Source organism: Notamacropus eugenii, chromosome 2, assembly GCF_028372415.1.
Source record: "Notamacropus eugenii isolate mMacEug1 chromosome 2, mMacEug1.pri_v2, whole genome shotgun sequence".
Lineage (NCBI taxonomy): Eukaryota > Metazoa > Chordata > Mammalia > Diprotodontia > Macropodidae > Notamacropus > Notamacropus eugenii.
In genome coordinates, this window is record NC_092873.1 from 13265869 (window position 1) to 13293133 (window position 27265).

A 27265-nucleotide genomic window follows, 5' to 3' on the forward strand; every position below is an offset into this window, starting at 1 on the left:
AAGGTGAGATTTGAACTCAGGTCCTCCTAACTCCTGCGCTGGTGCTCCATCCACTACACCACCTAGCTGCCCTTGGTCCCATTTGAAAACCTAGAGGACAGCAGGGGAGTGCTGTAGAATTCAGCTGGAAAGAGAAGTGGAAGCCATGTTCGGAAGGGCCTTCAGTAGCAAACTGGGGGTGTCAGGGTTGGTCCTAGGAGTCATTGGGAGCCACTGAAGCTTCATGAGCTGGGCATGCCGTGATCAGTTCTGTGCTGGGGGGCCATGTGATCCTTCTGGTCACCTCTGAGCTCATCTCACTCCCCACCTGTCCGCTGGGGCTGGGGGAGTCATGGTCATGCCCCAGAGATGTCAGACAGCAGGGAAGACTGCCCAGCCTTTGTCAACAGCATGCCTATCTTAGAGCCAGGGGAGGCCGAGGCTGGATGGCGGCTAACCGGTCCTGCTGGTTTCAGGGAATCTGGCTGAACAAGGCGATTGGTGTCAATGAGGTTACTGTAAAGGAGTGACTATTCACTTCCCGCCACTCCATCCCTGCCAAGCCAAGGCTGTTTATCTCCTTTAGGCCCCTTCTGTCTCCCAGGGTTTCTCATCCCTTCCTTCCCCATCTTCTCCCTCTCTTAGCCCTGGGAGTGAGCGCTGATTCTCAGACAGGGGCTAAGCTGTCTCGGTTCCAATTCTGGACAGGCCTTTCCTGAAGGCCACAGGCAGTGCCCAGTAGGGGAGGTGGGGCTGAGAGGAGCCAGAGACTAGAGATGGAGCTTGGGGGCATGTAGGGGGTGAGCTGTCAGTGCAGGTCAGGAGGAGGCCAAGGCCAAGGTCAGCAGGCTCCCTGCTGCCTCCTGGGGCTGAAAGGCCTCCTGGAAGCCTAAGTTTTGTTTTTCACAGGAGGCAGTTGAGGCACCGACTCGCCCAGGTCACCCCAAATGTGAGGAGGAAAGCTGAGACCCAGCTCTGGGGGCTCTGGGTCCAGGGGTCTGGGATCCTGAATTGGCAGTGCAGGCAGCCCGGGCAGGGGGCAGAGGACCCTGCACTGGTTCCTTTCAGTCAGGAGGGGGCTGGGCTACCCGGTTGCCCTGAGCCTGGTGCTGGGATTTCCCTGGCTGACTCAGCCTCAGTTCCTGCAGAGGTTGTTTGGGAGGTGTCTGGGTGATGATAGTGACTTGCACATCTGCTGATTAGGAGTCCCCGAGAGCTCCCACAGTGCCGAAGACAGACCCGCCCCCAGGGGGGCTGCCCGTGCCTTCTGGCTATTGTCATGCCTTGGAGAAGGGGGCTCCCTGGGTGACTTGCTCAGTACCTCCGCCCCTCCCCCTCAGCTAATCTTGCTGCATTTAGCTCAGAGCATCCCTCCCACTGACCAGCTAGACATGCTGGATGTGTGTCCTGGCTGCCTGGGAAAGGCTCACAGAAGACCCCAGGCCTCTAAGCCTCTTTCATCCTGGTTGGCCCCTTTTCCCCAGCAGTGAGCAGCCCACCTTCACACTTTCTCTGGCTGCCATTACCCTGCAAGGGAGCCCAGGTGCTCGGGCCCAAAGCTCCCCTCTTCCCTGGAGGTTCTCTTTCCCCTTCCCCATTAGGAAAGAGAAGAGAAGAGAGAATTAATGGATTGTTCCCTCTGAGGATCCACCTCTCCCTCTTTCCGTTAGCCTGGGTGGGGTGACTGTGGAGGAGGAGGGGGAGGGAGGGCTGTGGGGTCCCACCGTCCCTGACACCATGAAAGGGGTTCACATGTAGCATTGTGGTGAGAGCTGTTCTCAGTTGGGTTGTGTAGGCAGACATGGCTGCCATGTCCGTGGGGGTAGCTGTGCTGTGGCTCCCACATGGAGGGGGTGCAGAGAGGAGCAGACACACATGGGGAAGGCTTGGGAGCAGCCCTGTGGGGGCGTTGGCAGATGAGCAGCAGCTCTCCTGTGGGCTGGGCTGGGCTGGCACTAGGTGTGTGTGCCAGTCTGATTGGCCTCCACTTTGTCACTGCCTGTGGGCACATGAAGGGGGGAGGGGGTGCACCAGGAGACTGGAGAAGCTCTGTAGTGGCTTCTGTGGATTTGTCTGATGGCTCATACAAGGCACATTTTTGCACCCATACCTGCTTCCTCACTTGAGATTCTTAGCATTTTTTGTTGGCTCGATGACGCTGGGCAGCTATTGCCTCTCAGATTTTTACTCACCTCTCCAGGCACAAACAGGCCTAGCCCAAGCTACCTTATGCTCACCCTGCCACTTTGGGTGGAGGGTGCCCACCCTGAGTAGGAATGTGCCTTTTTCCTTTTCTGGACCTGCCCCATCCTGGTACTACTCAAGGCTTCAGCTTGGCCCTCTGCTGTGACCCTGATGCTCAAGGAAAAGGTTGGCTGTCTCACCCTCACCTGTCAAGGCTGGTGTTTGCCTCGGCTGGCACCATGATGGATGCCTTGGTCCATGAGATGCTATATTGCTTTCTTTCCAGGCTACGTTTCCAGGCTTCATACTTCATAGGTAGCCTCCTCTTTAAAAGAAAGGTGTCTGGTTTGGTCTTTACCCCCATTGGGTGGAAGGCATGTTAGGAAGGCTTTTATTAAGCTACTTAGGTAAACAGGTGGCCCCTCTTTGGGTGGATAAGTGGGCAGTATAAAGTTGGATGACACGTGGCACCTGACTCCTTTTGTCCTGGACGTTAACCTGAGTTCTCAAGGGTCACGCCAATGGGGCATGAGCCCTGCTAGCACTTCCCCTTCTGCCTGACTCCCATGGCCCCCTCCCCTGCTCAGACCTGGCACCTCTCAGCTGGGCTGGTGCTCCCGTTCCTTCCTCAGGCCCACGTTACTCAAGGACACACCCCTGCTCCCAGTCACTCCAGTGACTCTGTCACCTGAGAGATCCCTGGAAGCCTTTCCCAACTCTTCACTGCCATTCCCTTTGTAAACTATTTCAGCCATCCTGCTAATTGTTTCTTGTAAATGATTCAATCTCCCATTTCCTAGCCTTTGCACTCGTGGTTCCCCAGGCCTGGAATGCTTTCCCTTCTCACCTGCCAGCCTAGCCCTGGTTTCCCTCAAGTGTCAGCTCCAAGCCACCTTATGCCCAAGGCCATTCTTGACTCTCCCTCCCTCCCAATTACCTAGCTGTTATTTTGCACACACTTTCTGTTTCCCAGTTGAATGTGTGCTGCTAATGGGCAAAGACAGCTTGAGTTTTGTCTTGTCCTTTCCTGGCCCACAGGGAGTGGGTGCAGAGTTAAGTGCTTATGTACCAAGCTAGAAAGAGACTTCCAGTAAAGTCAGGGCAGCCTCCCTGGAAGGCCCCCTCTGGGCTAGCACCCTCAGGGATGAAATGATGCATCATGGGAGCTCATGGCCTGAGCCAGGCCTCGGTCTCCTGCCTGATCTTCCCCCATGGAATGCAGAAAAAGGCAGAGCCAACTGGGAAGCATCACAGGAAGACCCAAGGTATTTGGGAGAATTAGGGGTAGCAGCTGTGGACAGCAGAGGGCAGGCTGGCAGAGGTGTGCCCTCTATCCCACCCTCTCCCAGGTCAGCTCCCACCTGTGGTTGGGAGAGAACAAGGAAGAAGCAGGGCCTGGTGCTGAGGAGTACCCTGACCGCAAGGCCCACCTGTTGCTCAGGCATGTGGTGCTCTCCTGGCTCTGGGACCAGGCTAGATGAGGGCAGGAGAATCCCACTGCTCCTTGCTTGGAAGTGGTTTAACTTTGTCCCCTGTTTCCTCTTAGGATTCCTCCTTCACACCCTGCAACAGCACAGGATGGGGCACTGGCTGCTTTGTTCCGGGACCTGTGTTCAAGGTCCAGCAACAGTTGCTAGGCAGTTACTCCCTGTCTCCATCGGCCAAGTCCTGGGGGTACAGAGGTGAAAATGAAGTCATCTTTGTCCTCAGAGAGCTTATAGTCTCTCCAGAAACCCCATTACACACACAAGAGAGGAGGACAGGAGGAGAGAGGGCATCCTAGGCATGGGGGACAGACTGGGCAAAGGCCTGGAGGTGGGAGAGTGGCAAGTAAGCCAGTTCGGTGGGACCATAGAGTGTGCAGAGGGCAGTGATGTGATAAGCCTGAAAAAGCAGCCTGGCATCTACATGTGGAGGGCCCTGCCGAGAGCTGGGCAGCTGGCAGAGAGGAAGTGGGTTGGGGACATGGGTATCTTTCCAAGTGGTACAGGCCTCCATCTAAAGAAGGTACCTTCCCATTTTGTGCTCTGGTCCCAGCCAAAGCCCTTCACAAGTAATTCTGACCGAAGCTGTGGTTTCAACCAGATTTCTGGCCAGCCTCCCAGTTACTTACCTGGGGCAAGGTCCAAATCAGGCTCCACCTACAGGATGGAGAAACCACAGCTTTTGGTGTTGAACCAGAAAATTGTTTCCCCGACTCTTGGCGGGGCAGGCTTGTAAGTCATGCATCTGGAATTCAGGCTGCTCTCAGCCCCCTCTTGACAGAAGTCTTCGTGGTGGAGGCCTGGGAGCTGGGAGTCTCTTGAACCTGCACCCTCTGGTAACTCCTGGCATCCCCAGAGGGACCTCCCATGGGACAGTTATTGCCAGATTTCATGTTTGCTTTTCCCAGCCTTGGAGTCCCCTTGGCTCCTTCACCTCACACCTGGCTGGCAGGTGTTTGCTGAAGGATCTGCCCAGCCCAGGTGACGCAGGTGGTGTTGGAGGGGAGGAGGAGCAGTTCTAGGAGAAGACCAGGCCATCTACTCCCCTGCTGGGAAGCTACCACTTTAGTTCTCTTCAGGTAAGGGGGGGGAGCAGATCTCCCTTCAGTACGTAGCATCTTCTTGGAGCTCTGGGCTGCTGAGGCATCCTGGGCCTCTGGCTCTGAGAGGGGCTCAGGAGGAAAGGGTCAGGCTCGGGATGAGAGGGCAGGGTCAGTGACACCTGGAAGGCCCTGGGCTTGGTCTGGCAGGCATCTAGGACAGTGCCAAGGAAGCTGGTGGCCTCGGGGTGGGAAGCAGACCAGAGGAGGTCCTGGGGATCCCACATCGACTCTGGATAGGATGAGCTGGGAAACAGAGCACCAGGAGACTGCTTCAGGCTGAGGGACCACCCCCTTCAGGATACAGCTTACAGCCTGATCCAGTGATGAAGAGACATTTCAGTTATCCAGACATCTGCTGGAGTGCTCTCTACCAAAGACAACTGCTAATAACTTTTTGACTTGCTGTAATGATATTTTCATCCTTCCAAAGATAAAGGAGCCTACAAGGAGAAATTCTTTACTGAATCTAATTCTCACTAATAGGAAGTGGCTGCTGGGGTGAAATGAAGGGGATTTTGGGGAAGGGGGAAGTGAGCACACCCTCCAAGACTTGGTAATAGGAAAGACGAAATCTGGTGTGGCCTGATCTTGGGAAAATAGATTTCAAGGGAATCCAAGGAGGGCTCAGCAGGATCCTATGGACTAAAATTCCCCTAGGGAACTTCGTGCCCAGGAGGGATGAGAAACTCTCATGAATGAAATTCTGACAACACCTAGGAAAATAATTCTGGTGAGGAAGAAAAATGGGAGTTTTCTGAAGAAGCCCAATTTGATGAACTAGGAACCGACCAATCAATGTAGACTTTATAAATGAACTGTACAGAAGAGGGAAGCGAAGGTGGTGACAGAGGACGGGTAGGGGAGCGTGGCGCAGCCCTGAAAACATGGCTTCAGGGGTGTGAAGGCTCCAAATGAGCTCTGGGGAAACTAAGGGAAACAAAGGAGGTTTTCATGGATGTGTGTGGTTAGTCTGTTTTTCTAAGCTGTGTTTGCTGACAGCAGAGCCTGAGGAAGGGCCATGTCCAGTGCATGGGGTGGATGGGATGACAATACCTGATGACAAAGAGAGGACAGACCTGCTCAGCTCCTGCTTTGTTCCATTTTCTCACCGAGGAGAATGACCTTTGCATTGAAAATGACAGAACAAAAGAATGGTAAAGAGGGAGCTGGTGCCCAAGATCTGAGGAAGCAGAAGAAACTTGTGTGGGTGACTAGATGGTGCTGTGGATAGAGTTCTGGCCCAGGAGTGAGGAAGTCCTGAGTTCAAATCCAGCCTCCAACACTTAACTAGTGGTGTGATCCTGGGCAAGTCTTTAACTTCTCTGCCTCAATTTCCTCATCTGTAAAATGAGCTGGAGAATAAAATGGCCAAACCACCCCAGTATCTCTGCCAAGAAAATCCTAAGTGAGGTCATGGAGAATCATACACAACTGAAACAGGTAGGTCGCAACAAGGGGCATCTTGTTGCCTTTAATGAATTCTAGTCTCCTAACCCTGTGGGGCTGTAAATAAACCACTTATAAATGAAGGAGTGAAAGCATTTTTTTGACCTTAACTAGGTTCTTAGGATCATGAGATTTAAAGGAGCTTAGAGGCCATCAGTTCAACCCCTCATTTTTTTTTTTACTATTCAGTCACTTTATTTTAACAAATTTTTAAAATATAATTAATTAAATATTTGTTTTCAACATTCACTTCCGTAAGATTTTGAGTTTTAAATTTTCTCCCTCTCTCTCCTCCCCTCTCCCCACAACGGTGTGCAGTCTGATATAGGTTGTACTTATAACATTTTCACATTAGTCATGATGTAAAGAAGAATTAGAACTAATTTGAGGAACTGAGAAAGAAGAAACAGACAAAGCAACAAAAGAAAAGAGTCCACTCCCATCCGCATTCAGATGCCACAGTTCTTTCTCTGGAAGTGGATGCACTTTCCATTGTGAGTCTTTTGGAGCTGGCTTAGATCCTTGCATTGCTGAGAAGAGCTGAGTGTATCAAAATCAGTTACCACACAGTGTGGTTGTTACAATGTACAGTGTTCTGGTACTGCTTGTTTTACCTAGCATCCGTTCATAGAAGTCTTTCTAGGTTTTTCAGAAGTCTGCCTGCTCTTCTTATAGCACAATCATATTCCATTATATCCATATACCACAACTTGTTCAGCCATTCCCCAATTGATAGACATACCCTTAATTTCCAATTCTTGGCCACCACAAAAAGAGCTGTTATAAATATTTTTGTACATGTGGGTCCTTTTCCCATTTTTAAGATCTCTTTGGGATGCAGACCTAGAAGTGGTGTTGCTGGGTCCAAGAGTATGCAATTTTATAGCTCTTTGGACATGGTTGCTCTCCAGAATGGTTAGATCAGTTCATCAACAAGGCATTAGTGTTCCTGTTTTCCCACATCTTCTCCAACATCTGTCATTTTCCTGTTTTGTCACGTTAGTCAATCTGATAGGTGTGACATGATACCTCAAAGTTGTTTTGATTTGGATTTCTCTAATCAATAGTGATGTAGAACATTTTTTCATGACCATAGAGAGCTTTAATTCGTTACTCTGAAAACTGCCTGTTCAAATCCTTTGACCATTTATCAATTTGGGTATGACTTGTATTCTTATAAATTTGACTCAGTTCTCTATATGTTTAGAAATGAAGCTTTTATCAGAGACACTTGCTGTAAAAATTGTTTCCCAGCTTTCTACTTCCCTTCTAATCTTGGTTGTATTGGCTTTGTGCAAAAACTTTTAAATTTAATGTAATCAAAGTCATCCATTTTGCATTTCATAAATGTTCTCTATCTCTTGTTTGATCAAATTCTTCTCTTCTCCATAGATCTGACAGGTAAACTATTCCTTGTTCTCCTGGTTTGCTTATAGTATCAGTCTTTATATCTAAATCATGTACCCATTTTGACTTTATCTTGGTACTATTTTCCAGTTTTCCCCAGCAGTTTTTATTAGTGAGTTCTTATCTCAGAGGCTGGAGTCTTTGGATTTATCGAATCGTAGGTTACTATAGTCATTGACCATTGTGTCTTACATTATTAATCTATTCCACTGATCTACCACTTTTATTTCTTAGCCAATACCAAGTAGTTTTGATAATTGCTGCTTTATAATACAATTTAAGATCTGGTACAGCTAGACCACCTTCCTTTGCATTTTTTCCATTAATTCCCTTGGTATTATGGACCTTTTGTTCCAGATGAATTTTGTTATTGTTTTTTCTAGCTCTATAAAAATAATTTTTGGTAGTTTGATTGTCATGACACTGAGTAAGTAAATTAATTTAGGTAGGATTGTCATTTTTAGTATATTTGCTCAGCCTACCCATGAGCAACTGATATTTTTCCAATTATTTAGTTCCGACTTTATTTGTATGAAAACTGTTGTATAATTGTGTTCATATAGTTTCTGGGTTTGTTTTGATGGATAGACTCCCAAATACTTTGTAATGTTTACAGTAACTTTAAATGGAATTTCTCATTCTATCTCTTGCTGTTGGGTTTTGTTAGTAATATGTAGAAATGCCAATAATTTATGTGGATTTATTTTATATCCTGCAACTTTGCTAAATCTGTTTTTTATTTCAAGTAATTTTTCACTTGATTCTCTAGGATTCTCTTAAGTATATCATATCATCTGCAAAGAGTGATAGCTTTATTTCTTCTTTGCCTGTTCTAATACCTTCAGTTTCTTTTTCTTTTATTGCTAAAGCTAACATTTCAAGTACCACACTGAATAACAGTCCTGATAATGGACATCCTTGTTTCACTCCCAATCTTACTGGAAATGCATCGAGCTTACCCTCCTTATATATAATGCTTGCTGCTGGTTTTATATGGATGCTGCTTATCGTTTTAAGGAGAGCTCCATTTATTCCTATGTTCTCTAGTTCACTTCCCTCATTTTAGAGGTGAGAAAATGGGAACTTCCCCAAAGCTACTCATATAGCAAATAGAAAGGCTGGGATTTGAACCCAAGGTCTCTTGACTCCAGATCTGTTGGTCTTTCCACCAGCCTGTGCTGATGACTATGCAAAATCCTGGAGATACAAATCCAACCTGGAAACACTCTGAAGTTGTTGTTGGATATGATTTCTGTTCATCGAAGGATCTTGGAGAACAAGAAAGATACCAAAGGGTCAGAGAAAGACAAAGGGAAAAGAATAGGGTCCACAGCGAGGGGTTGGTGAATTTGATCTCAGTGCCTAGGGAAATTCTAGAACAGATCATTAAAGAAATGGTTAACGGGCATCTAGCAGGGAAAAGGGAGCAGAGACTCCAAAGAACCAGCATGGCGACCAAGAACAGTCCATGACAGTCTAAATCAGTTTCCTTTTTTGACTGGATTGTGTAATGAATAGTGGAGGGAAATGCCATAGATACAGTTTCCTAAGCTCTAGCAAAGCATTTTGTAAAGTTTCTCATATGAAGAAGTTCAGAAGTTGTAGAGCAGATGAGAATATCATTCTCATCTCATCATGGTTTGGATTGGGTTGATTAGCCATAATCAAAGAGAAATTATTGAATGGTTCAGGGTTGGCTTCATTGGAGGTCTCCAAGGAAGGGCCCCAGGGATCTGTACTCATTTGGGGCTATTGAGTGACATGCTCGAAAGTATATATGATATACTCATGAAATTTGTAGATAACCAAGTTGTGGGGATAACTGATACCCTGGATGACAGTGTGAAAATCAAAAAAGATCATGACATACTAAATTGTCAGGATTGGGCTGCATCTATCTTTAAAATCATTTTTATTGATAGCTTTTGTTTTTTCATTACCTAGATTTCCCTCGTATTTCTCCAACCTTGATTTCCTGATTTCTTCCCCATCCCTTGGAACAGATGTTTTTTTTTTTTTTCAAAATGAAAAAAGAGGAAGAGAAGGGAAAATTCAGTAAAATTGATTAATTATGTAGAAAAAGACTGCTATTATATGCTATACCTACCTCATCCCATGTCTTTCCCCTTCCCCAGACCCTTTTTGTTACCTTTGGAGATATCTTCTTGTGTCTCTTCTTTGGAGTCAGGTTTGTTCTCAATAATTTCCTATTTTATATTCTCATAGGTAGTTGTTGGCTCCATTGTTTTCCTGGATCTGCTCATTTCCTTTGCATCAGTTCATGGAAGTCTTCCCTGCCTTCTGTGGCCATCACAGCCATCATTTCTTATAGTAGAACCATATTTCTCTATATAATGTAATGAACAATATGCCTCAGTCCCCAATTGATAGGCATCTCTTTTCTTCCCATTTCTTTGCTATCATGAAAGTGCTGCTGTAAGACTTTGGTGTTTATGGATCTCTCCTTGGAACACATGCTCAGCTGTGGAATCTCAGGGTCCAAGAGGACAGACCCCTTAGTCCCTGTATTTGCATAATTCCCAGGTGCTTTCTAGAATGGTGGTAGTAATTTACAGCTCCGTGGACACAGACGTTTCCCATTTTTTCTCATTTTTGTTAATTTACCATGAGCGAGGTCCATCAGAGTTGTGTTGGTTTGCATTTCTTCTGTTAGGGATTTTGATCAGTCAAACCCATGGTCAGTAATCATCTGTGCTTCTTCATTCTTGCTTGCCTTTCTTTTGGGGAATGGCTTTTGGTCTTATCTATCTCTGCTAGTTATGTAAATGGCTTGGATATAAACCCTTATCAGGAATATTCAATACAAATATTTTCCCAAGTCAATTGCTTTCTTTCTTATTCTTTAATGCATTAATTTTGTTTATGTAGAATCTTTTAAATCCCATGTAATTAAAATTATCTGTTTTATCTTTTGTAATTGTCGCTTTCTGTTGGGCCAAATCTAGTAAGGAAGAACTCAGTAGAGATCAGTGGGAAAGCTTAGACTTGGGTTAAAAAAATACACTTTTACAAATATCAGATGGGAGGGGCCCAATCTCCAGGTAAGTGAGGGATTAGTGAGTTGCTGAGTCAGCAGGGAGATGTAGTAACCAAGAAACCACCTTGGACTGCCTGGAGAAAGACTGGAGATCATCCCTCTTGGCTCTCTTCTCGGACCACGTCTGCAGTTCTGGGGGCCGCTACTTTAGAACAACGAGGATGGGTGTGAGAGAGGCCAGAGGGCCACCAGAATGGAGCCTTTGAGTCTGTGTCCTAAGCAGAGCAGTGGAAGGGACAAGATGTTTGGCCTGAAGACACAGGAGCCCCGGGGGACATGAGAGTTGTCTCCCACAGGATAGAGTGGTGGGGCAGCAGAGCTGGGGGAGTTACAAAGGTGCCTTTAAGGCTGCATGGGAGGCATGAACTTGCTCACAGTTAGGGCTCGGACTGGTTCTCACACACAGGCTTCTTCCATTGAAGCAGCAGCTGAGTCCTGCTCCCGGCCAGAGCTTCCTCTGGTAACCTCCCCTCATGCTCTTGGAGAGGAAATCAGCTAGAGGCTCTTGAATCTGTTTCTTCCCTTGTCCCAGGTCTTGGGGGCCCTGGCCGGCTGTGTGTGCTGCTGAGCCTCCTGTCCCCTCTGCCTTTGTCAAATTCTGGCAGCTGGCAGACAGTGAGAGCTCATGTGGCCATAGACATCTTCCTAGTGTCCATTTGTCCGGCAGTAGCGGCTTCAGCAGGGCAGGCAGACACAGGTAAAGGCATGACTCTGCTGTAGGGTGATCGGGCGTTGGCTCTCCCCTGGGGATGGGAGAGGTCCCCTCTTCCTTTCAGGGGAGATCACCCAACTCTTCCTAGGAGTGGGGGCTGTGGTCCATAGCACTGCCCAGCTGAATGGCCTCTGCACCCCTCAGGCATGCTGGGAGGTGAATGAGATGTCACCAGGCAGCTCGAACATTCTGTAAGCAGGGAGGGTTAAGATCTGCCCCTCACTCTCTGGGAGGTTTCTCTGCACGAAGTGGGTGGGGGACCTTTTTCCCAGGTTAAACTGAGGGGGGTGGGGGGAGCAAAGGACCCACGTTGATTGTTTTTGCAAGTCCTTCCTTCCTTGGCTAGGGCAACTCCTTTCTGTAGCAAAGCAGAATGCAGTATTCTGCTTGTGTCTCTGCTGTCCCCTTGACCCCGACCATTCCAGGGCTTATGTGGGGAGGAGAGACCAGACCACCAAGGCCTGACAGGGCCCAGCTGCAAAGAAAGAACCACTGTCTCCTGCTCTTGAGAAATCCTGCTGTCCAGTGGCAGCAGACAGACTCTTCAGACAATGCTCCCCATGGCCCATCAGTCTGAGTGGGGAGGGTGGAGGGGGGGAGCTGTTTGACCCCAGGGCCAACTAACTCAGCAAGGCAAGGGAAGCAGGCTGGTGGACCAGACCAGCCATCTGTCTGGCAGAGATGGGGAACCAGGGAGTGCCCAGCTTCCCCACCCCCAAGGCTTGTGAACTAGCCGGCCATCTCCTCCTGGCTGTTGATGACAGCCCTCTTCCCTACTGGACAGCAGGAATGATAATTCATACCATCTGAGGTGCCTTTGCCCTCTTCTCTCTAAGGAGTTCAGTGGGCGAGCCTGGACAACCCCAGATTCCAAGGGGGAGCGCTTTGCCCAGGGTCCCGGAGAAGTAGCTGTGCCTTACATGTGACTGTGGCCAGGGCCAGAAGGCACGGACTGCAGTGGGTGGTAACTCTCAAACAGGCTCCAGGCTGCCCAAGTCCTCCCCTGGGCTGGGGCCTCCGCTGAGAGCTGGGCCCCTGGGTCACATGTGGGCTTCTGGAGTCCCCCCTCCCTAGTCTATCCCCATCCCCCAGAGACAGAACACAGACCTAGCCTGCCCCAAGGCACTGGGGCAGAATGAAGGGAAGTAATGACATTAGTGTGACTTTTATAGTATCTTCCTTTCTTCTGAGAAGCCTGTGTTTTATCTTATTTGTTCTCATAATATCCCGGGGAGGTTGGCAGAGGGCAAATCACGGTCACTCCAGGGAGGCGGCATGACATGGGGAAAGAATCCTGGGCCTCCTGGAGCCCAGCAGGACTGCTTCGTGACCTTGGGTGAATCATCTTAACTTCTCGAGGCCTCAGTTTCCCTAGAGCGGAAGTGCCTTTGAAGTATTTATGTGAGTACTTTGCAGGGAGGTCCAGCCAGGGCCAAGATTCCCTCTAGATGGATTTGGGAAACTCCAGAGCAGGTCTGTGCATAGCCTGAGGAGGGGAAGGTGAGCTCCAGGGCCAGCTCTGCTACCAGCTAGCCTTCGAGGTCTTAGCTGGCTCATTTCCTTTGACCTTCATTTCCTTCTCAGTAAAATGAGGGTTTGGGGCAGCTCTCCCCTCAGGCCCCTCTGACAGTGACATTTCATGCGTTATGGGTCCCAGGGATAGTACATCTCACACAGTTATGATGAGGACCAGAGATCAGAGATGGGGTTGAGGAAGTCTGAGCATCAAGTGCATTAGTGTCCCAGGAAGGTGAGGGGGCTTCTGACAAGTGCTTTGGTCAGCCTCGTGGGGCAGGACTGTACAGTACTGGCAGAATAAACTTCAGGTAGAAGCTGGGGGTCACCCATGCATCCCACCCCATCCATTTTGGATTGTGCTCATGTTCACCTCAGTACTGTCAGAGGCAGAGCCAGGGTTGTACCCGTGTCATCTGGCTCCAAACACAGGGTTCTTTCCTCTGTGCCAGGCTTTCTTGTAGCTGAGTGAGCCAGAACCACTGTGCCTGTCATCCTCTAAGCCTGTGGGACCTCAGCTGGTGAGCAGGGGCTGCAGGGCTCAAGTTTTACTAGGACACAGCCTGGTAGAGCAGGGTTCTACTCCCCCCTCCCCCCCCCCAACCCCTGGGAGGTCCCTTCCTAGGCCAGGCAACCTTGCTTCTGCTCCAGGGGTAGCAGGATAGGCCTAAGCTTTTGTCTCTGGCCACATGCAGACTCACAGTCAGAAGGCACCTCCAAGGTCCTCTCTTCCAACCCACACCAGGACAGGAGTCTCTCCTTGGGCATTCATGCCAATGGTCGGTCATTTAGCTTCTTCGTGAAGACCCACAGTGATGGGCACCCCTCCCTCCAGGCAGCCCATTCCTGTTTGGGACAGTGAGGAAGCTTTGTGTTACTTGGGGCTGAAATCTGCCTCTTGGCCCCTGTTCCCCATTGTGTGCTGCACTGACAACTGAGCTGCTCCCAGGCTAGGGGGCCAGGGTCCCCAAGAAGTCCCAGTGCCCACGATCTAGGGCACTGCCTGCAGCAGTGAATTACTGAGAGTTCTTTCTAGCATTCATGCAGAGGTGAGGCAGGCAGACCCCAGCCACAGCACCTCCTTCTCCCAACCTTGCTTTCTCCTTGTGATTTTCCAGTCCTTGTCCTGAGTCACCCATGCAGGCTCGGACTCAGCTGAGGGGGATGGGTGGGGGAGGGGGTCCCATACCTGGAGTCCTGGGCTTCTCTTCTCTCTGGCAGTGTGTCTGTTAAAAGGCTCATTGCCTGTAGTTTCCTGGAAGCCCTCTGAGCTCTCTCCAGGCCTCTCAGCTACCATAAAAGGGACAGCTCTTATTCATTACCATTCGGTGGTTAATGGTGTGGAGAGTGCTAGCCCCAGGGAGGCCAGTGAGAGACCCTGGCACGCTCCTGCAAAGCCCCAGGTAGTTTCTGTGCTAAATGAAATCTGCTATCCACTTTGGTCTGGCGAGACTGCCCTGGGGCCCCCCCAGTCCCTATCCAGTCAACAAGCTGCAGCCACAGCTCTGGGGGCCTTATCGGAGAGCAGAGCCTTACTGTCCAGGGCCTCTGGGCACAGACGTTGGTGCAGAGACTATCTGCCAGGTTTCTTGGGCACAGTAGCAGATTGGCCATGGAGCCACAAGCAAGTCTGATCTCTCCAGGCCTTAGTTTGTCTGCCTTCATGGTGGTTCCTGAGAAATTAGTTAGCATGTCCTGAGTGCTCAATGTGTAAAGGAACCCTAGGAAACTGAGAAGAAGGGAGACAGTGCTTGTGCTTAGAGGGGCCAGGAACTCTGTGGGATGAGCCATTGGCCCTGTTCCCTGGATCCCAGAATCTCTCCATCGGAAGGAACGTTAGAGGAAATCTTGCCTACTTTTTCCTATCTGGACACAGGGAAAGGCAGTGAGAATGGCAGCCCCCCTCCCAGGGGAAGGACTGCTCTGTGTGTTCTCTGTGCACCCTAGAGGATCAGGACGGTGCCTTGCACATAGAAGCAGCTTCGTACATATCCCAGGGCCTCCTCCCAGTCACAGACTCTCCAGATTGTTAGACAGGCCCCAGCTGTAGCTGCACAGGGATCGCTGGACAAAAGGCCAGCTGGTCTCCGTGGATGGGAAACTGACCACCTCCTGAGGCAGCGCACTAAGCTTGTGGATGGCACAGATCGTTAAGGAGTTCTTGCATTGAGCAGACATGCTTCTCTGCAAGTGGAAGCATGGTGGGGACTGGAGACAGAGGACTAGGGGTTTCAATCCTGCCTTGGTCACAAAGTCTTTACTGCCCCTCAGCCTCAGTTGCCTTTGTTATAAAAGGAGGGGGCCGGCCTCTCAATCCCTTCACAGCCCTCTTGTCCTGTGAGCCGTGATTGTCTACTCTTCGCTCCTAGGGCAGCCCTCATGCTTTTTCTCTTGGCCTGGCTTGTCAGGGCCCTTCCTATGCTGTGCCACCCTGTTCTGGGCTTCGTTGGATCTGAGCTCTTGCCCCATGGCATGGCCCTAAGTGAATGAGCAGCAAAGACATAGTGACAGGTGTCACTGCTTCCATTATCCACCAGCACAAGGTCATCTAGTGAAAGGGGAGACAGAAACCTCTTCCGAGAAGACTGTGGCAAGGTGGGAGCATGGCATAGGAGGGCAGGGCCCTCCCAGGAAGAGAAGGGGCCAGGACTTTGGAGCAGGAGCAAGCAGGTACAAGGGAAGAGAAGGGTTATTGGCTGGCCTGAGGTTTCATGGAAGATGAGGGGATGTGCCAGGGGCAACCAACTGGTGTGAGCCTTGAAGCGCATCATTAGGAATTTTGATTTGATTTGAGAAACAATTGGGAGGGCTTACATCTTTGATCCCACTGCTAAGGGTAAGCCAGACTGAGGACAGTGTGTCACAGGAAAGTCTAAGGAAGGAAGCTGTCCAGGCGTGGAAGGGTTCTACTCCCAGGACCTGGACAGAGTGGCCATGCAAGGACTTGGAGAGCCTGGAGGAACTGAGGGAAAGAGGGTGGCAGCGTGCACGCATACACACACACAAATTCCATCTTCAAGGACCTGGAAAGGTCTGTGGAAAGGGAGGTGCCACACCAGGACACCCCCCCCTCCCAACCCCAGTCTGCAAATCCTAGTTTGTAGATATCGGATTTGCTCAGCCTGAAAGGTACTTATATCCTATAGAGGATCTGATCACAGTTTTCAGCTGGAGGGACCTCAGCAGGAACAAGTGGTCTTCATACCAAGTCCTTGATGTAGGAGCCTGAAGTGACTCCTGGACCTTTTGAAGACCTTTCTAGATTCCATGGACATGAGAAGAAAACACTGATTTTTAAATCAGACAAAGAGAAACAACTTGATGGATTTTTTTTTCCTTAAGAAAATCTGCTGAAATCAGGAATTAATCCTAGAATCCAAACTTCTCAGTTCTAATTATCTGTTGGTGCACTGTGGTCCTTTGGAGAGTGTGCAAGAGTGTCAGGCAGAGTCTGTGTGGACTCTCTTGGGTTGGCACTCTGGTCTCTGGGGAGACCCTTTGCCCAGATCCATAGCCACTCTTGGGATTCTGTGCTGAAGGCTCCCTCCAGCTACAGGGACATGATGTGTTTGTCCTCCTCCCATGTGTGTGACTCTGCAAACATCCTCTCCACAGAAGGGGCTCCTGTTACTCCGACACTTGATTCCTACTTCCGTGTGGCCCAGGGAAATAGGTTCAAGTGAAATCGGATCAGCTGAACTCCAGAATGTGCTCTGGGCTGGCGAGGCCGTGGCAGAGCAAATAGTCTTCTTGGAGGCTCGTTCCACCCCCTTCGCTGTGTGCGTGTGTTTGTGAAACTTTTGACACAGCTGCTCATGGCTCTTGCTCCTGCAAAGAAATCAAACAGGCAAGATTGAACGGCCCTTCAGACAGACCAAAAAGCTGACAGAAGAACTGAACAGTGGTGGTTAATGCCAAGGAGCCAGGGTTGGGGGGAGGGAAAGAAGATGGGGCCAGGTATATCTGCTTCACATCTGCCTTGGGGAGCTGGCAGGTGACAGTGTACTACAATATGCCGCTCTCAGAGAGGAGAAGAAATCCTGGGAGGATCCAATAATTTGGATACGGGGCTGGGAACCAAGTAACTCCATAGCAGTGTGGAGAGAGACAAGCTAAGCCATCTGGGGAGGAATCATTCGCAGAGCTGTTTTTTGTGAAAGAGGACTGATAACTCCCCACCATGGGTGGCAGGGGAGTAAGGACATGAAGCAGAACATGCTGCAAGAGGAGGGTGCCTGGGGGTGTACTAGTTGAGGTGAAGGCAAAGGCTGTTGGCCCACTAGGCGATTATGTGTTAGATCTGAGAAAGAGCTCTTTGCAGCAGGACTGGGTCAGGGAAGGAAGGGGGATGAGGCCAGGTTGATCTGAGGGGCAGATCTCAGGCTGCAAGGACCCAGGGAAGGTTGGTTTGGAAGAGGTCTGACCAGTTTGTTCATGTCTTACCTCAGGTTTTACAAAAGGATTGGCTAGATCTCCAAGAGAAGACTTCTTTGTGTGGTTCTGAAGGGCCGGTAGAGAAATGGCCCTGGGCCTACACTGCTGGGATGATGGGCATGGGAAAAGGACTTTTGCTGTCTCTAGATCCAGGGTCATGGAAAGAATTCTGAGGTGAGAGCTCAGTGATTGAAGGAGTTAAGGAGTAAGATGCATGAGAGAAGGCCAAAGGAAGTTGTTGCTTATCTTGGAATGCCACAAGTAGCAGAGAGGTTCACTGTCATTTTTCAAATGAAAGAAGTAAGGATCAAGTGCCTTCTGTCTTCATTAATGACAGGAAGAAATGGTCTCAGTCTGTTTGTAGCATGAAGGGTTTAGATGAGAGATAAGGAAGAATTTTCTGAAATGACCAGCGCATTCAGACTTTCCAGTCTTCTCTGATCTCTGCACTTTGTAGAGGCACCAAACCTCCTAGACCTGACTCTGATATGCCTAATATCTTTTGCCTTTCTGGCTCACTGATCTGACTGTGCTCTGTGGATGAAGACATTTGTCACAGCCCCAACTGTTACAAGCCCAGCCTCACTCTCAGAGAATCAGCGTGTCTCCTGGTGAAGTGTTGGCTTGGAGGTGTTCTTGTACCTTGCTACCTGGTCCGTTTTCCTCTTCCCCTTCTTTCTCTTTCACGTGCTTCAGATCAAGAGTCCATCTTTAGAACTTTTTCATAAAGAAAAAGACAAATTTAGATATGATCAGCATGGTAAGGCCATAAGAAGTCTGTGTGAAGTAAAGCTACCCAGACCTGGGAGCATTTTAGTCCATCCCTAACTCACATTACCTGGGGATAGCCTGGCCCAAGATTCTCTTTGGACTGAAAGATAGTTGGTGCTACTTCCTTAAAGGCTCCAGAAGAAAATCCTATCTTTGCTCCCAACCCTACTTTGCCTCTTTGGAAGGAGTTCATTCATTTATTCTTCTAGTCTGAGGCTCACTCTAGTCCAATCAAGAAGCCGCTTTATTGAATGTGGGATTTGGGGTGCCTCATTCATGTTATCAATTTCCTCTCCCCTCTTCCAAGGGAGCAACAAGGATGGAAGAAATGCTTGTAGGTGGGAATGCTTATAGGAAAGATCAGACTCCTCCAAGTGCAATTCACTTCACCATAGTACATCAAGTTTCACAAAAGATAAGTCTTTCCTTATGGTTACCAAGGGAGAGTGAGGAGCCTCCTTCCCTAAGGTGCTTTTAAATCTGGGTTCTTATCTCTGAGGCTTCCTTAACTCTAGGTCTGCCTGGTGACCAAGGAGTGCTCTGGAGGTCCTGATCAACTCAAAGATTCTGTGAAACCCATTGGCCTCAGAGGAAAGGATTTAAGATTGATAACCGGGCCAAAGAGCTGCTGACTGGGACAGACATCTAGTTAGTCCGAATCTATATGATGGGAAAGGAGTTAGGATGGTTCAGAGTGGGAGGAACAGGCCAAAAGGGACAAGAACATGTTTCTTGATGGAAAACAAGTCAGGTGGCTTCCAAAACTAGAACAGCCCCTCATGGGAAATACTTGAACCTTTTGAAACCAACTGGGCCACAAGCATAGAATATAAGCCAGGACATGAGGGGAAAGGCAGAAGAGGAGAGAAATGTCTCCAGGGGAGGGACCAGAGGACCTCTTAGACCTTTCTCTTTTCTCTACAATATGTTCCTCATTTTCCCAACAAATATCAGGAAACAAAAGCACCAGATTCCAACCGAGTTGGCTGGTGTCGCTGACTGGGCCAGCAGCAGATGGCAAATTCAGTTCAGTGTAGACAAATGTAAAATAATTAGCGTGAGAACAAGAAATTGGGGACCAAAGGAACTGTGATGAGGAAGAGAAGCAGAGCCTTGGGAGGGAGAAGATGGAACCAGCTGCGTGGCCTCTGGCTGTTGCATAGAGGGACAGCTCACAAAGCCTTGAACATTCATAGGTGTTGCCCTGAACAGATTAGGAGTCTTTCCTTTGCTCCTTTCACCTTCTACCCAGTCCTGAAAATGGCCTATTTGGGGGGGTGGCAGCCCAAGATCTCAGCCTTTATCCTTGGAGGATAGGGACGGGGTCCTCTGTCCCAGAGAAAGGAGACACTAACTCTGGGTGGTTTGGAGCTCTCCATGATAGACCTTTGTCTCACAGACAGTCCTACCGGACTTTACCTCCTGAAGTTAAAGGCATGGTGAGTTTGAAAAACTCTGTTAAAAAAAAAAAAAAAAGGCCTCTCGTGCAGAAATCTGGACCCAGCCCTGGGCAAGATCAGCTCTGCTTCTGCTTCAACCCATCTGATGTGTGAAAATCAACAGCTTTCAGGCCTCTAGCTTGGGATGAACACACCCGGCCCCAAACCCACGCTTGCTCTCTCTCTCTCACCTCCCTCTCCTCCTTCTTGCTGGCCTGGTATCTGTCAAACCCTGGCTTCACTGCTGGGCTAGGCTGGTACACCCCAGCACATCAGAGCAGGTGGAGTGAGAGAGGAGAAGGGAAGAAAAATAGGCCCCTTTAGGCAGTTTAATGCCACTGCCTCAGTGGCTCTGGAGCATGTTAGTGGGAGTCCTAAGGACTTTAGGTGGATTAAAAATCATCATAATTGGGATGACAGTGGGGCCAGTGGACTACCCACTGGACTGCAAGGCAGCTGGTCTGGGCTCCTGTCTCAACTTGAACTCTGACTTGGGCAAGTTTCTCAACTCCTCTGTGCCTGAATTTCCTCATCTGCAAAATGGGAAAAATACCTACTTTACTGATTTCAAAATGTCATGAGACCAGGATGAAACGATGTGCACAAAGACCCCAGGGAAAGTAGAGAGGCCCTTGCACGTGGAAGAGTTAAAGATGTTCAGCAGGAAGGGGTTGTGTCTTCACTCAGCTTTCCTTCACTCTTATCTTTTGTACGGTGCTCTCAAAGCTTGCTACTATGACCTGATGCATTGGCAGGTGAAGAAACTCCTCTTTCCAGGGCAAGTCCATCTTCTATTAGCTAGCACTGAGTGGTTGAGAGACTTGATCAGAGTGACATACTCAGTCTGTCATAGAGGACTTGAACCCAGGTCTTTCTGCCTTCAGGACTGGTTCTCTCTATCCACTGGGCCTCACAGGCTGTCCTGTAGCATTATGGGATCCTGTCCACCAAGAGGACGAGTTCCCAAGATGATGGCATCACCCACCATCTTGAAAGAATAGCCATGTTCCATCCAAGGATGTCCACTTGATGGTGGGTCCACTCTGTTCCCTGTGGTGGATGCCTCCAGGTCAGCCTGTAGGGTAGAGAGTTGAAAGAGCCCTCTGGTCAGACTCTTCTCTGTGTAAGGCCTTGGGCTGGTCACTGTGCTGAGCCCTGGGGATACAGAGACAATGAATACAAGAATCCCACTTCTGGAGATGCTTCCATTCTAACCCAAAAGGTGGTTTGAGAAGGAGGAGCCTGCCAGTGGAGGGTATCCAAAGAAAAGAGGGATTCTGTGAGGGGAAGATGAAGAGGTCTTCTATCCCAGGTGGGGGAAAAGACATGGTGGGAAGTCATCATAGAAATCTGGGTGAGGAATGATGAGGGCCAACGCTAACTCAGCAGCCTGGGTGAGGAGAGAGATGGCTGGCCTATGAGGTCTGGTGCCCGATTGGGTGGATATGTGTCATGAGAGACAGCTAAAACCCAGGCCAAGAACCTGAGTGACCAGGACGATGGTGGTGCCTTCAAAAGAAATAGAGAAGTTTGGGGGAAAGGGTAACAAGCTCTGTTTCGGTGGTGTTGGGCTGAAGATGTCTGTGGGACAGCCGATTGGAGAAGCAGACCAGAAGCTAGGGGAGGGGCTGGGATGGGGTATAAAGACCTGGGAGCCATCTGCCTAGAGATGGGAGCTGATAGCAAGTGGAGAGGGAGAGAAGGCCTGAGGCAGAGCCTCAGGGAGCACTCACAGTTTTGGGGTGGGCAGGGATGGTGAGCCCCCAAAGGAGACTGAGGAGAGAGGATAGTTAGCAGTCTTGAGTGCAGCAGCTCAGTTAAGGGCGAGGCCTGAGAAAAGGCCTTGGGTTGGGTAATTAAGTGATCCTCTATCCAAACAGGGCAGGGGTGGGGGAAGGGAGTGTGGAGCAGGGGCTGCCCGGATCTTGGGCAGCTGCAAGAGAAACTGGAGCTCAGCCCTTCCTGATTGAGCAACAGCTCACTGGTATTGGGAAGGTTTAGAAGAGAGGTTAAACCTCTTTCTTCACATGTGAACTTCACCAGAAGTCCTAGGGTGACTCTCCCAGGGAGCGGGGAAGAAGTCCAGTCCAGGGGTGACTGACTATTGCTGGATCAGGGTCAGAAGTTTGGGTTGCCCCAGGTGCTCTCCAGTGGGCGAGAAGAGGCTGCTGGGATGGAACGAACATGGACGTAGGTCCTGGATGACCAGGCCAGTCTTGGGGCTGTCACTGACTTGATGGATGACCTTGGGCCCCTTTCCATCTCTGGGCTTCAGTTTCTTCAAGTGTGGCATGCAGGGGTTGGCTTAGATCTCTGAATTCCCTACCTGTGTCTGTGACCACAAGCACAAATAAAGGTCAGGAAGACCTGAATTCAAATCCTTCCTCAAACACTTAGTAGCGGTGGTAGCTTGGGCAAATGAGTCATCTTCTCTCACTCAGTTTCCTCATGTATAAAATAGTGGGAGGGAAGCAGCGGGGAGTTAGACTCACTGGTCTCTAACCAGTCTAAGGTCCCTTCTGGCTCTAAATCTTATGACCAGTGGTCCCAGTCCCCTCCCCATCCCCACAGGAAGTTGCCTGGGTGAGGCTTGCTGCCTGGGCACCCTCTTTTGTTCTCCTCAGTATTGAAAGGCAGAAAGCTGTAATTCCTGTACCCCATTGGCCAGCCCCCCAACCCTGTTAACCTCAGCCAATCTGGGCTCATGAGTGCCAGGAGGGAGGTATGTTTTTGACTCCACTTAGCAACTTCAAGGTCAGCGCGGGGAGAGAGAAGGAGGAGGAATCTCCCCCCGCTCCCATCCCCTGTGTCTTTTGTGGGCCCTGAGTTCACTCTGACCCAGATCCCCAACTCCCTGGAGTTGATTCCCCGTGTGCTGTGACATCCTGGAAGGTGACCCCCCCCCCCTTTGAAATTAGCCCAGCCCCCAAATCCAGAAGTCTCTGCTTGGGAGAGATGCTGCTCCCAGAATCACAGACACTAGGGAGGGCCTAGGGAGGGCCTTGGAAGTGGGAAAAAGGGGGCCTAGCCAGAAGTCAGCTCAGAATGAGCACCTAGAGCTCCTCCTTGGGATCCGCCCTTTCTAACAGCAGGGAGAGCAGCTTTCTTTGTCACGCTCTCTCCCTGCTCTCACCTGGCCAGTCCAGCAACCTCCTGTGCTGTGCACCTCAACCAGCATGCTGTTCCTCAAGGACAGGTCTGACCAGGGTCACTTCTGGTTCACCACACTCTGAGAGCTCCCTCTTGGCTGCTCCTGAGATCAAATTCACACATCTCTGCTTGGTGTGGAGCCTTTGCACTCAGTGGTCCAAGACCCGCGGGTTTGTCATGAGTGGGGCCTCCCTCCTGGCTCCCCTGTGGGCTCAGTGCCTTGATGAAGCCTCCCCAGGTTCCCTTGATTTGTGGGGCAGCTCTCCCATTCCCTTCTATGATGGGATAGGGACCTTCTGAAGAGCAGTGGAAGCAGCCCAGTGGGCAGCCAGAACTGGGTTCAGATCTCACCTGATACTGAAATGCTCTGGGGGAGTCCTGCCCTCTGTGGACCTCAGTTTTCCTCATCTGTAAAATGAGAGGTTTGGACTCAGTGGTTTCTTTGATGCCTTTGCTTTCTAGGTCTCAGATCTTAGGATTCTCCAGCACCCAGCCCTGGGCCTGGAGTTTAGGTGGCATTGAATAAATCCTTCTTAGGAAAGGAATGGTGCTGGTGGTAGGGATGTAAGTTCTGGCAGAACTGGAAAGGATCCAGTCTGTGCCTCTATTTCTCCTCCTCCCTAGGGTGGATGTGGGCAGGTCAGCCCCTCAGGGGTACCCTGTACCCCAGAGGGTCAATGACTGACACAGGGTCTCCCAACCCCAACAGGAACCTTCTCATGAACTCAGTTTTACCCTTATTCCTCTTGTTAGGAAGGAAGTCTAGTCACAGCCAAGACTTTTATCTTCCATCCCTGAAGTGTGTGCATTTAAAAAAATAAGCCTGGAGGGAGAAGGCTCCTAAACATGGAATTCCAGGGGGCTGTGGGAAAGAGGACCCTCAGACCATGTTCCAGGAGCAGCCACGCTTTTTTCTCCACTGTCTGTGTGAGGCTAGCCCCCACTGGGTGGTCAACCCTGGTGCGGGGTGGGGGAGGGAGCGGCTTCAGCCTTAGAGGTTGTTAAGGCTTTCATTTTACAGATGAGTAAACTGAGGCCTCTAGAGGCTGAGTGACTTTGCCAATGTATAGGAAGTGGTGGAGCTGGGATTGGAAGCCGGGACTCTAGACAGTGCGTGTCACTGTAGCAAACCCAGCTGGGGGACTGCTTCTCCCCTCTGTGTCTGGCCCAGCACCCACAGAGAGAGGAGCTGGTTTGGGCAGATCCCCGGACCTTGTGATTGCTCCTCCTCCTCCCCCATCTCTCCCAACATTGCCCAGAGATGGGCAAACACAGCCCCCACCGTGGCCTGGACAATGCCAGGCCTGTGAGGTGCTGGGGTCTCCAGTGAGAACACTGTTCAGGGGCTTCACCAATGGTGGCTCCAAGGTTTATGGATCCTCAGGAGGAACAGAGGCAGCCCCTACATACTGGCAGGCACAGGGCTGCTAGCTCTGGGTCTCTAAGTCCAGGTTTCTTAGGAGCCAGCCATATGTCCCAGGTCATGACCACACCTGCTGGGCCTCCCTGACTGGTGCAGCAAGACAGATGGGTGGCCTTGCCAGGAGTTTAGGGGCTGGGACACCACCCTCTTTAGCCATGGCTTACTTTGACATGAGGCAGGGTACCTGCCAGGAAACAAATAGACACCTTCCTGTTTGGACCCTAGTGTCTGGTGTGAGCTCAGCTGGGCCCACAGCCCAGGAGGGCTCCACAGGACCAGAGGAGAGGAAAGTCTGGTGTCTAATGGGATGGACTGAGGCAAGGGGAAGGGAAGGTGGGCCCTCAGGAGTGCCTGTGTAGCAGGAATGCATCACTAATGGTGGCATTTCAGGCAGATCATGCTGTGCATGACTACCAGGCATTCATTTCCCAGGCCTGCTAAATCTTATCGGTGCCCCGCAATCCTGGGGAAAGGGTTTAGGATCAATGCTCTCACTTTGCAGAGAAGGGAACTGGCCCAAGCTTACACAGCTAATCTGGAGTGGCACCAAGACTTGAACCTGCCTGTTGGGCTCCTGGGCTCCTCTGCTTCCTTGGGTCTGCCCTACAAAACAGTATCAGGGGATCCCTTGGGATGCATGCCCACTCCTCTGGCAGCTGCCTGTCCAGCCTCTCCAATCAGGGCCTGTACTGTGGGGAGAAGGGGGTGGCAGGAGCCAGGGCTTGGGCAGGGGGCTGGCAGAAGTTCCCTCTCCCTTCAACTAGGCTAGTGGAACTCCTCAGTCTGCTTTTTCCCTCCTTGGACCCTAGGACTCTGGGGTCTGGCAGGAAATGCAGGCGCAGGCTGCTGGCTGTTCCTGTTCACGTATCCCAGGCTTCATCCATCTTCCCCCCAAGATCAGAGTGAGCGGCAGGGTCCCCTTGGGAAAAAGTGATGCTGAGAAAGTTCCAGTTGTTACTGTCCACTGCATGAAGCTGAGTTAAAATGACCAGACACGAAGTTAAGAGTGGTTATAGAAAAGTGTGTGTGTGTGTGTGTGTGGTTAGAAATTCCGCACCCCTTTGGGGGCAGGTTGGTGGGTGTGGTGTCCAGGTCTGGCCGGGTGCAGGACTGCAGGAGGGGGTTGCCAGGCAGCCCAGGCCCCATCTCTGGGGATAGTGGGACTTGTACAGGGAGGCCCCCGTTTCTGGGTAGGCACAGCAGGGTGCAGAACTCCATGTTGCCACTGCCCAGACTCCATTGGAGTGGGGCCCCCCGCAGCATCTTTTCTTGGCACAGATGTCCCGCTTCCCCCACCAGCACACATTTGTACCCCTGTTGTCCTGCTGGAGAGGACAGGTGCCACAAGGGATGAAGAGCCCCAGAGACCTGAGCCCTCCCATGCCAGCTCACTCCCTCTCCATCCTCCTCTCTTCCCAGAATCCACTCTCAGTCTCCTCAGGAGAGTGGGATGATGTCACTTCCTGGGGGGTTGGGGGAGGGGGGAGGTACAACCCCGGCTTGCCCGCCCGCCTGCCTGCCTGCCTGCCCACCCACCCGCTCGCTGGCTCACTGAGAACAGCCCCAGCTGACTAGATGAGGCAGCTGCAGCAGGGAGGGAGGCCATTGCTTGGCTGGGGGTGCTGGCCAACTGCCCATCCCATGCCCCCTCGCCCGCCCAGGGGACCCTAATGCCTAAAGGAGGCATTGGCAACTTCCCTCCCATATGATGACAGCTCCATGGACCAACACACATTCCCTTGGGAAGGAGGACCCACTGCCCCTGGACCAGATGCCCTGTGAACCTCTCAGGCTGCCACAGATAACTCAGTTGGTACTTGGGTCCTTCTCCGGGGTCTCTTCCCCCGACCTGGTCTGGGAAAGCTCTTGTCTTGAGAACGACATGTTTCCACAGCCTTGGCCACCTTGCACTGCAGCTTCCCTCTCGTGCTATGGGCTCAGGGGCCACAATCTCTACCTAGGATCCGAATTGGACCCAGTCTGTCCTCCTCTCTACCCTTGTCCTGCTGCTTTTCTTGGGCCTAATTTGGAGAGGTACAGGACAGTAGGTGCCACTGGAGGGGCTGAGATGGCCCTGTCAGCCATCCAGATGCCTGCCCCAGAAACACCCTGGAGCTACTCCGCCTCCCTGCGACCCAGTCCAGCAGAATCTGGGCATCTGTTGTCTCAGGTACAGTTGGACTAGAGGTGCCAGGGGGCTCACCCAGCCCTCAACCTGTGATTCTGTGGTACAGTAGCATTACTGCTATCTTATTGGGAAGCTTCAGATCAGAGAGAGCCAGCTACTTTTCCAAGGATGCACAGCAAATCATCAGGGTAGCCAGCCATGAAGGCTTCTGTTCCTTCTGTCAGACTCTACCTCCTGAGCCCAAATCAAAGGGGGTCCTCTGAGGAGCGTCTGTCCCTCTGTTCAGGGCATGGCTCTGACCAGGCCCCTTCCCTGGAACCCTTGCCCTCTGTGCCCATCACTCTGAGCTATAGAGAAGGAGACAGCATGGAAGAATCATTCAGGACAGTGGCTGCCCTGGTCAGGCCTGCCCTCCATCCCCATTCCCACCCCTACCTTGTCCTCACCCCCGCCCCTATCCCCATCCCCTCCCCTGTCCCTACCCTCCACCCCTACCTTCACCCCACCCTTATCCTCATCCCCTTCCTCATCCTTGGAGCCCAGATTGTGAGGACACCAGAAGCTGGGGCTGACACTCAGAATCATCTGCTTGCTTGCAGGAGGTGAGCGTCAAGCCTTCTGAGCCTCCCCAGACCCGCTAGCCATGCCCGGGATCGTGGTGTTCCGCCGACGCTGGTCTGTGGGCAGCGATGACCTTGTCCTGCCAGCCATCTTCCTCTTCCTCCTCCATACGACCTGGTAAGTGTGGGGAGGCAGCCCAAGGCCCAAGGCCTCTCTGCTAGCCCATCATGTACCATGACAGGTATGGAGAGTTGGGGGGGGGTTGGGGCCGAGCAGCGCAGGAGCCCCCTGCCACCCTTCCTTCCCTGGAGGGCCCCCTTATCTCTAGAGATGCAGGGAAATGAAGATGTCACCCTCCCATCCTCCCCATGTGTCCTCGAAGAGTTCTAAAGTGAGAAGATTCTAAGGCTTCCTGGACTTTAAGGAAAGGCCGCATGGCCCTCCCATAGTAGCCCCAGTAACCCCAGTGGT

At 50.9% G+C, this 27265-nt stretch overlaps 1 protein-coding gene across 5 annotated transcripts in view; it reads left to right on the forward strand.

The window, feature by feature from the left end:
- DAGLA (diacylglycerol lipase alpha) overlaps positions 1-27265 on the forward strand; it is a 74357-nt gene that overhangs the window by 15522 nt on the left and 31570 nt on the right. For 3 of the 5 annotated variants that reach the window (XM_072638838.1, XM_072638842.1, XM_072638843.1), the window contains exons 1-2: positions 1714-6190; positions 26833-26971. In XM_072638838.1, the coding sequence (XP_072494939.1) occupies positions 26877-26971 (95 nt within the window). In that variant the 5' untranslated portion in view covers positions 1714-6190; positions 26833-26876. Of the gene's footprint in view, positions 1-1713; positions 6191-26832; positions 26972-27265 lie in introns of those variants that run through there. The other 2 variants (XM_072638841.1, XM_072638839.1) reach the window with 1 other exon arrangement.